Raw genomic sequence first — 12,730 nt, 5'->3', positions numbered from 1 at the left:
CAACAACAATCAAATAAAACATAAAATTTTAGATTGGCAATTTTGTGTCAGAAAAAGTGACGAAAACTAAATGTTTTGGTAAGTAGTTTATTTCTTTCCTCACATCTATATTTCATATATTCAATCTAAACTAAAAAAAACTAAACTCAGTGGCGTGTCAGCCCATAGAGGGCGAAGGCCTACTATGCCCATTTCAGTTTTATTGACCTTGGGCTCTAGGGTGCAGGAGCAGATGTTCCAGTCAGGTGGTCAGCCGAACGCGAAACCCCCAGTGTTTAGTTCCAAAACATGCTTGGTACTCATTTGTCGACCCACTGAAGGGAGGAAAGGCTGAGTCAACCTTGCCCAGCACGAGGATCGAACCCAGGACCTGTGACACAGGAGCGCGAAGCGCTACCACTCAGCCAACCGGCGTCCATATATTCAATCGAGAATTTCCGGTCATTTGACCTGCTATAGTAGAAATAGGTATATATTTAGTGTTGGTATGTTTAGTGTTAAAGCAGTCTTAGTTTCTTTTACTCGGTATGATCCGGGGGCTACTTCATCCAGGGATCTGTTTAGAAGAATTTTGGGTCCGTTAACGGACACTTCACAAAGTATCTTTTCATAAAAACGGACCCTTCACAAAATATTTTAACTTGAAAACTGACCCTTCCCAAAATGATTTTTCTTTTAATCGGACCCTTTACAAATTTGTTAATCTTCATTATTGTTTTGTTAATCGAATAAACCCTTCCCTGGGCAGAAAACAAGAAAGATGGATGTAAACGAATTAAGTTTTGTCTTCGGCAGACGCTTCTTCCATTATTCGTCCGAAATGAATACTCTGCGTTCAGCAGTATAGGCTAAATATCAAATATTTGCATGCTGCATCTCTAATTTAGAAGCAGAATTGCTGTTTATTTTTGAAAATTTAATTTTTTTAATTATAATTTTACAGTGCTGAGCATAATTTCGTATCTCTTTACAATTTAAAAACTCCTTGAAATTTTTTTTGCGATAACCGGACCCTATTTGCACAAATTCATAAAAACAGGACCCTGGTTGAAAGAATACGACTTAACGTTTATTTTATATTCACAAATTACGAGTAATTTTTTCACAGTTTTACAAAAAACGGACCTTTTACAAAATGTCTGCACAGACCCATGTCATCTCTCAATTCAATATGCCCTCAGTATATTTAATTGCACATAAAAGTTTATTTTTTGTGTCAGATTTCGTAACCTTAAATATCGTTTGCACAAGGTAAACATCTGAAACTATGTGATTTAATGACGGTACATGACATCTGCTCAATAGATCTGGTGGAATAAAAGTTTAATAATATGATTTGACTGAAAAACGACGCAACTATGTTCGTTAACATTTTGTATTTTGTTAATAAAATTTTATCGTTATAAATTATGTAAATGTAAATTATGTATAAATTATGTTATAAATTATGTATTATAAATTATGTCCTATTATAAAATTTTCTCCTACTACTTATATATAAAAACTGAATTACACACATAACATTAATGAAAGTTAAAAATTAAAAAAAAAATATTCAGAAATTATAAAAATGTTACATGAAATGAAATAAATTCGCTCTTCAAACGATTTTAAAATAGAGAAAGGGAGGAAGATCAAGAAGTGTTAAAAATAAGCAGAAGATTTCACGAACTCTTTATCATAAGTGCGCTTTTCTAAATATTGCAACTACTCAAGGCTAAACATAGGCATTCAAAGCACGAAAGAAAATATATTCGAAAAATCAAGACTTTTAGTTTGCTGTCGAGCATCCTCTTGCATCTACTAACCAACTAAACCAAACGAGCGGTTAATATCAGGGCTAAGGTTAATATTCAGCGAATTTTTTTGTTTATAATAAGCAAATTTTTCCAGACAATTTTAAGAATCAAAAAAAAAAAAGAATTTGTACTTAAACGATCTTTATAAATAAATAATAAAAAAACATGGGGGAAAGGAAAGAATCTGAAATGAATAATAAAAAAAAATGAAATGAAAATATTTAGCCGAAGATAAATTCTCAACATATTTATCGATCTTTAAATATACCATAAAAAGCGCATTTATAATCAATTAATTATTCTGCTTATTGAAACGCAAAACAAAGAATTACAGAACTAGAAAAAGAGTTAGTTTGAACAACCAAGAACACTCGGTGGCTGAGTGGTAGCGCTTCACGCTCCCGTGCTACAGGTCCTGGGTTCGATCGTCAGGCCAGGCAAGGTTGACTCAGCCTTTCATCCCTTCAGTGGGTCAATAAATGAGTACCAAAAATGCTAGGAAGCTAAACACTGGGGATTTCGCGTTCGGTTGACCACCTAATCGGAACATCTGCTCCTGCACCCCTGAACCCCAAGATCAAGAAAACTGAGATGAGCACAGTAGGCTTTGGCCCTCTATGGGCAGACACGACACCGAGTATAGTTTTTGAAAAATCAAGGCTTTTAGATAGATAGATCAAACATCTGCATCAAGGGAGAGCATCTGTGTAATTTTAGCTCAGAATTATTTTCATTTTCTCCTTTTGTTGTTTAAAAACTTTTCGTGGTTTTTCATATACGATGTTAAATTGCGTGTCCCAGGGAAATGTGTAATGATAAACTATGTTAATGATAAGCTATGCTAATGATAAACTATGTTAACGATAACCTATGTTAATGATAAACTATGTGGTTTCCTAGATAGAACCATATGATTTTATCTCTTCTATTTATTAGACAGATTCAACCAACGCTTACATAGACGTTGCTGGCATAACCAAAACATTATTTAATGTAATGAGACAAACTGATACGTAACAGTTAAGTTATATATTTAGTTCAGAATTGTCAAAAGCAACACGCAAAGAAGTGTTTTCAAAACAAAAAAATATACTCATCAGGGGTCTGTTTAGAAGAAATTTGGGTCCGTAAACGGACCCTTCACAAAATATCTTTTCATAAAAACGGACCCTTCACAAAATATTTTAACTTAAAAACGGACCCTTCACAAAATATTTTAACTTAAAAACGGACCCATCACAAAATGATTTTTCTTTTAATCGGACCCTTCACAAATTTGTTTATCTTCATTATTGTTTTGTTAATCGAATAAACCCTTTCCAGGGCAGAAAACAAGACAGATGGATGTAAACGAATTAAGTTTTGTCTTCGGCAGACGCTTCTTCCTTTATTTGTCCGAAATGAATATTCTGCGTTCAGCAGTATAGGCTAAATACCAAATATTTGTAAGTTGCATCTCTAATTTAGAAGCAGCAATTGTTGTTTACTTTTTAAAGTTTACTTTTTTAACTATAACTTTACAGTGTTGAGCATAATCTTGTATCTATTTACAATTTAAAAACTCATTGAAAAAGTTTTTTGCAATAACCGGACCCTATTTGCACAAATTCATAAAAGCGGACCCTGGTTGAAAGAATGCGAGTAATTTTTTCACAATTTCACGAAAAACGGACCTTTCACAAAATGTCTGGACAGACCGCTGCTCATTTATTGCACATGCAATGCACGAAAGTCTCGTAGTGGACTGATCGTTAAGACACGGTTACCAGCAGATCACCGAAGTCGAGCATCACTGGCTGCGGTCAGTGTGCGGGTGGGTGACCACTTGGATCAGTCTGCGTAGGGACCGAGGGTGTGCGGTTTTGGTCCTCGTTAAACTGTGCTACCGTAAAGTGCTCGACTTCGCGCACATGGTCGTCGGGCTACCGAAGCGGGGGTGCCATCCCCTCCACAGAGGATCAAAATTGCGATGACATGTCTTCGGATCATCCTCCGGGGTGTTTCCCAGACCGTCGCCAATAGCCCATTGTGCAGCTCTAGTGCGACGTAAATTAACAACAACAATGCACGAAAAAAACTTAAAACGTTTAAATAATTTGTTGTAAAAGCTATAAGCATAAAAGAAAAATGCTTTATTTAATGTGTGAATAGTTTGGCTATCAGCGCCATCTGTTGATAGTTTGTTATTACTAATTAAATTGTTTAGGAATAAAAACCTGACGTTTTTAAATGTACATAACAAACCTCACATTCTGCTTTGATAAATATTTGAATTGTCCGTTATTTTTTATAGCAACAGTTATAAACAAATAAATATACTTTTTTCCCCATCTGCCTATGTTTAAGCTAAGATTAATTGCATACAAAACTAATAAAAACCTAACAAAAAAATTCAAATAATGATTTGCCACATAAATCTTGATGTCTCATTTCTTTATTTTATTTTCGCAATAAAACGTCCAATTATGCTCAAGATTCGGAAAAGAAATAAGCAAGTTTAAAACTATCTTTCGAAACTACTTCACAAATTCTTTTTACTTAACATAAAATATGAGAGGCATTCCATGACATATAATTTTATTAAATAACCTCGCATTTTAACAAAAAATTTTGATCTTTGGAGATTTTCTGAAAGCTTATTCTGATAAACATACGCACTGAAATTTAAAGGTTAAATTGAAAGGAAACGTTTTAGAAACAAATTGACGTAATTGCACTATTTAAATAAATGTATAGTTCAATTCAAAATTAGATCTAACATTTATTTAAGTTATTTCTGTAAAAATATAGATTTATTTCGATTTCAAATTGCATTCAGTTTTGTAGCTTACGGCTATTTCGATTCCTTATTCGCTAGATTTAATTTAGAAGGAAAATTTGCAAAAAGGATAGACGAGGTTAAAGATCTGTGATTTGCAGGGTGTATATTTTTTTAATATTTCTGTACTTATAAAACAAGGATTTGTAAATTTTATTCTTGTCAATGAACTCTATTAAGCCGCGGTGGCTTAGGGGATAGAGCGCTCACCTCCCAATGAGGTGAACGGTGTTCGAATCCCGGCAATGGCTGGTTGTAATAAACTGATTGATACTAGCGAAGAACTAATGAATTCTTTAAAACATAAGAAAATATTGTCTAGTTAGTTTTACGTTCACTTGACTCTTCTTAATGTGATTTAGAACAAATTTACCGTTTTCTTCTAAACGTCTTAAGTATATGCTGAACACGTTATAAAACACGATTGCGGAAATGATGTAAAAGTAGGGGAGAGTGGGGTCAATTATAAAATTTTTACTTAACTATTTTTAACTAACAAGAAATCCAATATATTATTAGTATTAATTGACAGACGAGTAAAGTAGACTATCCTCTACTAGAAAAAAAAGCCTTATTTTAAATGTTATTATATTAGTTATTAACAATTTTTGACAGTCTTACACTTGTTACAATTGTCCCCACTTACGGGGTCAATTGTAACAGTTCATAAATGAAACTAAAACATAGTTAATTATACATATTATCATACTTGTGATATATTTTTGAATCAAAATAGTAGTGATATTTTAGGAGTAAAAATAATAATGAGCATAGGCCTAAAAGGTTAAACTTTTAACTTTAAGGGGTTAAAAATTTTAATTTATGCTGTGAAAGGTGACAAATAAAATAATGCACACGCAACAAAATATAAATGATATAGGAAACTATTGGTGGTTCTCAAAGAGTTAAGCTGTTACAATCGTCCCTTTACTTATTGTTACAATCGTCCCCATGACGCCATTTCAGCTTCATTTGTTAAAAACAATGCTAGTTAATTAACAAAACTAATATTTTTTTTGAAATGTTAATTAAGGTGTCCACTTATATATTCGGTTAATAATTTTTATTTGTTTAAACAAAATTACTTTGTTACAATATAATATTCTAATACCAAAAAAAGTACTTACGCAGCGTGACAATATCTTTTGTGATGTAACTCTTTCAAAAGTACATAAAAATGTTTGCCAGCAGGGGTGTACATGTAGATTCATTAAATACACCTTGTGCGCCACCTAGGAACCAAATCTAGAACCCGACAATCAAAATTTTTGCTCTGTTACAATCGTACCCTACACAATTGACCCCACTCTCCCCTAGTAAACAATTAAAAAAATTCAAATATTTGATAATTTCGCATTTTTTAAATTTAATATTCGCTTTCGAAAAGCATTAAAAGTCAAAGTTTACACGAACAAAATCGATAAAAATATTTAGGCATAAGAAACTGACTTGCATGGATATGGAAAAAATATTTCTTAATTATTCCCTTCTATACTTTCTACTTTTTTAAAGAAAATTTTTAACTAAATCCAATTGATTGAAACTTTTTTTATTTCTCTTGATCCTTTGAACCCCTTTAACTAAATATTGTTCCCTTTTCTTTTTCATTTTGATACTAAAATTATTACTAATATCCACCAGGGGTCTGTTTAGAAGAAATTTGGGTCCGTTAACGGACCCTTCACAAAATATCTTTTCATAAAAACGGACCCTTCACAAAATATTTTAACTTAAAAACGGACCCTTCACAAAATGATTTTTCTTTTAATCGGAGCCTTCACAAATTTGTTTATCTTCATTATTGTTTTGTTGATCGAATAAACCCTTTCCAGGGCAGAAAATAAGAAAGATAGAGGTAAACGAATTAAGTTTTGTCTTCGGCAGACGATTCTTCCATTATTCGTCCGAAATTAATATTCTGCGCTCAGCAGTATAGGATAAATACCAAATATTTGTATGTTGTTGTATGTCTTTACAATTTAAAAACTCCTTGAAAAAGTTTTTTTTTTTTGCAATGACGGACCCTATTTGCACAAATTCCTAAAAGCGGACCCTGGTTGAAAGAATGTGAGTAATTTTTTCACAATTTCACGAAAAACGGACCTTTCACAATGGAGCAGCGCCATCTGTAACTTTTTAGGAATGCGCATGCGCTCAATGAACGAGAGAAGGATAATGTATGTAACCATCAACGAGAGAACATCTTCTCATTATCATAACTAAAAATAAACTTGTTTGTTATTGTTTATCGAATCGTTTAATCAACATCCATCGAATTGACAACATGGTGCCTCCACATCCGGGACACTGAAAATTTGAAAAACGTTCTATTCAGTCTAATAATCGAACCCCATCGCAACGTAAACCGAAACTTTTCATAGCGCAAACATGGATGCGCTTATGAGAAAACGTTCAACATTAAAAGGTAAGTGCACTCGACTTACAAATAATATTGAAAAACTATCATCCACAACATATGATAATGTCACTGTGCAAATTTATGCGACGCAAGCTGACGAGCTGTGGTCCGAACTCATGAATATTCATGAAAATATAATGTGTACATGTGATGAAAAATGTATTCAAGAAAATGAAACGGAATTCAACATAATGGCGGACAAAATCGAAACATTAAAAATAAATATTGCGCATATGTTCAAAACAGAATCGAAATTAATGGAAAGCGAAAATAATAATAAAGAGTCAAATACTAACATCAAATTGCCGCGCCTTGATTTACCTACTTTTTCTGGTAATTTTTGTAACTGGATTTCATTTCGAGATATTTTTTTATCTACCGTTCATAATAATTCATCACTAAATAATGTTCAAAAACTGCAGTACTTAAAATTGTCTTTAAAGAGTGAAGCATTAACAATAATTCAAAATATTCAAATATCAGATGCAAACTATGCTAAAGCGTGGAAATTAATTAACGATCGCTATGAAAATAATGTAGAAATAATTTATTCTACTTTAGATAAGCTTTTTTCTCAGCCGAATGTGCAAGGGGAAAGCGCGCAAGGGTTGCGTAAATTAATAGATGTAACAAATCAATGCTTAGATGTGTTGGAAGTGATGAGTCAGCCCATAGACAAATGGGATACCATACTTATTTATTTTTTGCGTAAGAAATTGGATTCCGAATCTTTGAAGGAGTGGCATCTGTCACATAAAGATCGTTCACTCAGATCGTTTTCAGAATTTAAAGCCTTTTTGGAACTGCGTGCTTCTGCTTTAGCTTCGATTAATGTAAACAAACGAGTAATGCCTATTCAAAATAAATATAAATCGTTTAGTAAAAATGAAAATGTATCATCGCATTTAATGGTTCCTCAAATGTGTTTATTTTGTAAAGGACATCATCAAATTTATAAATGTGAGGATTTCATGAAACTTTCTTATAATCAGAAGAAAGATTTTCTTGTAAAAAATAAGATTTGTAAAAACTGTTTAAGGGGGAATCATGTTACATCAGCATGTATTAGTAGTGGTGGGTGTAAAAAATGCGGTCTAAAACACAACACATTATTGCATATCGATAAAAATCAAAATACAAATGTTAACGTTACATCGGAAACGGTAGTTGAGCCGATAGTATCAACACACTGTTCTAATTTTAAAAATAAGCAAATTTTATTACCCACAGCTATAATTCATGTTATTGATTCTAGTGGTAATTTTCAAAAATGCCGTGCTTTACTAGACAGCGCGTCACAATCGTCATTCATTAGTGAAGAATGTGTTCAAAATTTAAAATTAAACAGAAAAATTGTTAAATTACGCATTTCGGGCGTATCGGGAAAACAAACTGCTATGACAAATGGTTGTGTAACTGTAAATTTAATTTCATGTTATAACAAAAAATCTGTACTGTCTGAATTACATATTTTGAAAAAGGTTACTTGTGATCTACCTCAGTGCTCAGTAGATACAAAAGCGTTAGATTGTTTTGATTCATTAAAATTGGCAGATCCAAATTATAATGTGTCGGGACGTATAGATATACTTTTAGGTGCAGATTATTGTTCAGACATATTTGTTGGTAACTGTATCAAAGCACCTCATGGCTCAATCGCAGCACATGAAACGATATTTGGTTGGGTTATTTTTGGGGAAGCTACAACATCTAAATCGATACAAGATGTTCACGTGCATCATAGTATTAGTGATATAGATTCTTCCTTGCAAAAATTTTGGCAAGTTGAAGAAGTTCCTAATTCTTGCAAGTGGACTAAAGACGAAATTCAGTGTGATAAACATTTTCAGGAAACTCATTCCCGAGATGACTCTGGTCGATATATTGTACACTTGCCATTTAAGCAAGACGCAAAACCTCTCGGTGAGTCAAGAGAAATCGCAATTAATCGCTTTAAGCAAATCGAACGCAAACTCTCTCGTCAACCAATCTTAATGCAGAGTTATTCAAAGTTCATGAGTGATTATTTGACATTAGGTCACATGGAAATAGTTCCCGACCATGAGTTAAATACTGCCATGGAATCTGCGTATTACATTCCTCATCATTGCATAAAAAATGAATCGGATCTTAAATTTCGCGTAGTATTTGATGCTTCTGCAAAAACCACAAATAATATTTCATTAAACGATAATTTGTTAATTGGACCAACTATTCAGGATAATCTTTTTAATCTCGTATTAAGGTTTAGAGAAAGAAAAATCGCCCTGAAAGCAGACATTTCTAAAATGTATAGGCAGGTAAGAGTTGCTCCCAGTGATTCTAATTTTCAGAGAATCATTTGGAGAAATTCTCCTAATGAACCAATAAGCACTTATCGTCTGCTTACGGTCACATATGGAACAGCGGCAGCGCCTTATTTAGCCACCAAATGCCTTCAACAATTAGTAAATGATGAAGGACATAAATTCCCTTTGGCTGCACAAGCAGTTATGAAGGATTTTTATGTAGATGATCTTATTTCAGGGGCAGAAACAATTGAAAGTACAATTAAGTTACAATCAGAAATCAATGCGTTTTTAAAAACAGGTGGGTTTGAACTCAGAAAATGGGCTTCAAATGAACCACCAGTATTACAAAATTTGAGCGATGATTTGTTAGATTTAAGTCAATATCAGGTTCAGTCAGAAAAAACAATTAAAACGTTGGGTATATTGTGGGACCCTAAAAAAGATGTATTTTTCTTTAAATTATCAATTAATTCTAAGCATGCATATAATTCTAAACGTTCAGTTTTATCCATGTTATCCCAGTTATTCGATCCGTTGGGTTGGATTTCACCAGTAACGATAGTTGGTAAAATTTTAATCCAAACGTTATGGAAAGAAAAGTTAGAATGGGATGATCACTTACCACCGCATCTAGAAAACATTTGGGATAAATTCAAAAACAATTTACACAAGTTAGAAGAAATAGAAATTCCTAGATATGTTTTAATCAATAACGCAGTAAAATATGAGTTACATGGATTCTCAGATGCGTCGGAAAAAGCGTACGCAGCTGTTATCTATGTGCGATCCATAAATAACAATGGAGATATTCAGATAAATTTAATTACGTCAAAATCAAAAGTAGCTCCTTTAAAAAAGTTAACGTTACCTAGATTAGAACTATGTGGAGCTCATCTGTTAGCAAAATTAATGTCAGTGTTAATTTCGGGTACAAATCTTTCTTTTAATGAAACGTTCTGCTGGTGTGATTCGACAATCGTTCTCGCGTGGCTGAATTCCCCTTCCAATAGATGGAAAACATTTATAGCAAATCGTGTCGCGCAAATTCATGAATTCATACCTAATGCGACTTGGCATTATGTGACAAGTTCAGATAACCCAGCAGATTGCGCTTCTCGAGGCATTGGCACAAGCGAGCTTAAAACGCATAACCTTTGGTGGAACGGACCACCATTTCTGGATAAATACGAATACATTTTTCATGAACCCACATGTACTGAAGACAATCAGTTAGAAATCAAACGTGAAGAGAAGAAGTTAGCAAGTCTATTGACTCAAACGAAGGAAGGACCTCCAACATTTGGTCTCCTACAAAAGTTCTCCTCTCTATCGAAATTAAAACGAGTGACTGCGTACTGTTTTCGATTCATTGAAAACTGTAAAAAACCGCCTAATGAAAGAAATCTAGCATTTCTCACTGCTTCAGAACTTAAACATGCTTTGATGTTTTGTGTTAAAGAGACTCAAATGGAAGTCTTCAGTGCTGAGGTAGAAACTATACAAAAGTCGAAACCGCTTTTAGCGAAAAGCAAAATTCTATCGCTCAATCCAGTGCTACATAATGGATTACTAAAGGTGGGCGGTAGATTAAGACATGCGAACATTTCAGATGCACAAAAGCATCCGATTCTTTTACCTAAAGAACATTCCTTAACCAAATTAATCTTAACAGACATTCATTTAAATCACTTACACGCTGGTGCTCAATTAATGCAAGCATGCGTGAGACAGCAGTTTTGGATTATTTCAGCCAGATCAGCTATACGTAGCATCATAGCGAATTGCATGGTGTGCAAGCGTCATCGAGCTCAACGATTAACGCAACAAATGGGAGATTTACCAGCTTCACGCGTAAATCCCTCCCGACCATTCACACATTGCGGTGTGGACTATTGTGGACCTTTTTTGGTAAAAATTTCGAGAGCTACCAGAGCTAAATCGTCCAAAGCATATTTAGCTCTATTCATATGTTTTTCAACGGAAGCTGTGCACTTGGAACTTGTCAGCGATTTAACAACTAACTCTTTCATCGCAGCTCTTAAACGATTTATTGCTCGTCGAGGAAAATGCTCACATATATACAGTGACTGCGGCACTAACTTCATTGGAGCAAATCGTAAAATAAAAGCAGAAATTACAACGCTTCTTAAATCATATGAGCACAATGATGAAGTGTCACATCATTTAAGTGAAAATGGAATCGAATGGCATTTTAACCCGGTAAATTCTCCACACATGGGAGGAATTTGGGAATCTAACATAAAATGTGTGAAACAACATCTTAAAAAAATCGTATCCAACGTAACACTAACTTTCGAGGAACTTTATACTGTATTCACACAAATTGAAGCGTGCTTAAATTCACGTCCAATATCACCGATGTCTAGCGATCCAAGTGATTTGACAGCATTAACTCCTGGACACTTTATAGCTGGTGGTCCTCTAACAGCTATACCTGAATCAGACTACAGCACAACAAAGATGAACTGTCTTTCCAGATGGCAGTTAATTCAAAGAATCGTCCAACATTTTTGGAATCGTTGGCAGAAAGAGTATATCCTTCAACAGCAGCAAAGATCAAAATGGAAGCAGGCAAAGGAAAGCTTAATTATTGGTGATCTTGTCCTCATTTCGGATGATAATCTTCCACCAACGAAATGGAAACTTGGTCGAGTGATCTCTGTGCATCCTGGACATGATGGAAAAGTTAGAGTCGTGGCATTAAAAACAGCTGAGGGCATGACATCAAGAGCTGTTACAAAACTTTGCAAACTTTGAACATTTGACTTTAAGTTCATTAATTCAATCAAGAAGTCCTGTATAAACTAATTTTTACTTATTATTAATTAATATGTTTTTTGTTCATTTCAGATTCTATGTTGTAATTTGAAAGCTCTTAAAGCTTTCAAGGTGGGCGGCATGGAGCAGCGCCATCTGTAACTTTTTAGGAATGCGCATGCGCTCAATGAACGAGAGAAGGATAATGTATGTAACCATCAACGAGAGAACATCTTCTCATTATCATAACTAAAAATAAACTTGTTTGTTATTGTTTATCGAATCGTTTAATCAACATCCATCGAATTGACAACACACAAATTGTCTGGACAGACCCCTGTCCACTTCTTTGTCTAAAGCTCATTGCGGCGGTGTAAGATGGTGTCCCGTCTCACCTGTATAGGTGGATGTAAGGGAAGTCCAGTGAGTTGCACATGTCCCTAACCTTTATGCATTCGTTTGTTTAAAAATTTTAGAAACTTTTAATTGAATGTAATTTACTTATCCTTTTTATTTTTCTTTGTACCCCTTTAAACAACTATCGTTCTGTTTTTTATGAATTTTCTCTCTTACCTTTAATACTAAAATTTAGGAAGGGGATGTAGTAGGCAACCTTAATTTTTCT

General features: G+C 33.9%; 1 protein-coding gene across 1 annotated transcript; it reads left to right on the top strand.

Moving 5' to 3' along the window:
* The first annotated feature begins 8,433 nt into the window (after positions 1–8,433).
* Positions 8,434–12,105, top strand: LOC147816597 (uncharacterized). Its single transcript, XM_087156965.1, has one exon. The coding sequence runs from the start codon at positions 8,434–8,436 to the stop codon at positions 12,103–12,105; it is 3,672 nt and encodes a 1,223-aa protein (XP_087013091.1).
* Positions 12,106–12,730: the final 625 nt, after the last annotated feature.

The sequence above is a fragment of the Parasteatoda tepidariorum genome, chromosome 1 (genome assembly GCF_982258835.1).
Source record: "Parasteatoda tepidariorum strain Cologne lab strain chromosome 1, Ptep-v5.0, whole genome shotgun sequence".
NCBI classification, from domain to species: Eukaryota; Metazoa; Arthropoda; class Arachnida; order Araneae; family Theridiidae; genus Parasteatoda; species Parasteatoda tepidariorum.
This window is presented reverse-complemented; position numbering and strand designations above follow the sequence as displayed.

Bases quoted from the DNA above. Each gene is read 5' to 3' on its own strand.
- LOC147816597 (XM_087156965.1), top strand. From the start codon at position 8,434: ATGACAAATGGTTGTGTAACTGTAAATTTAATTTCATGTTATAACAAA.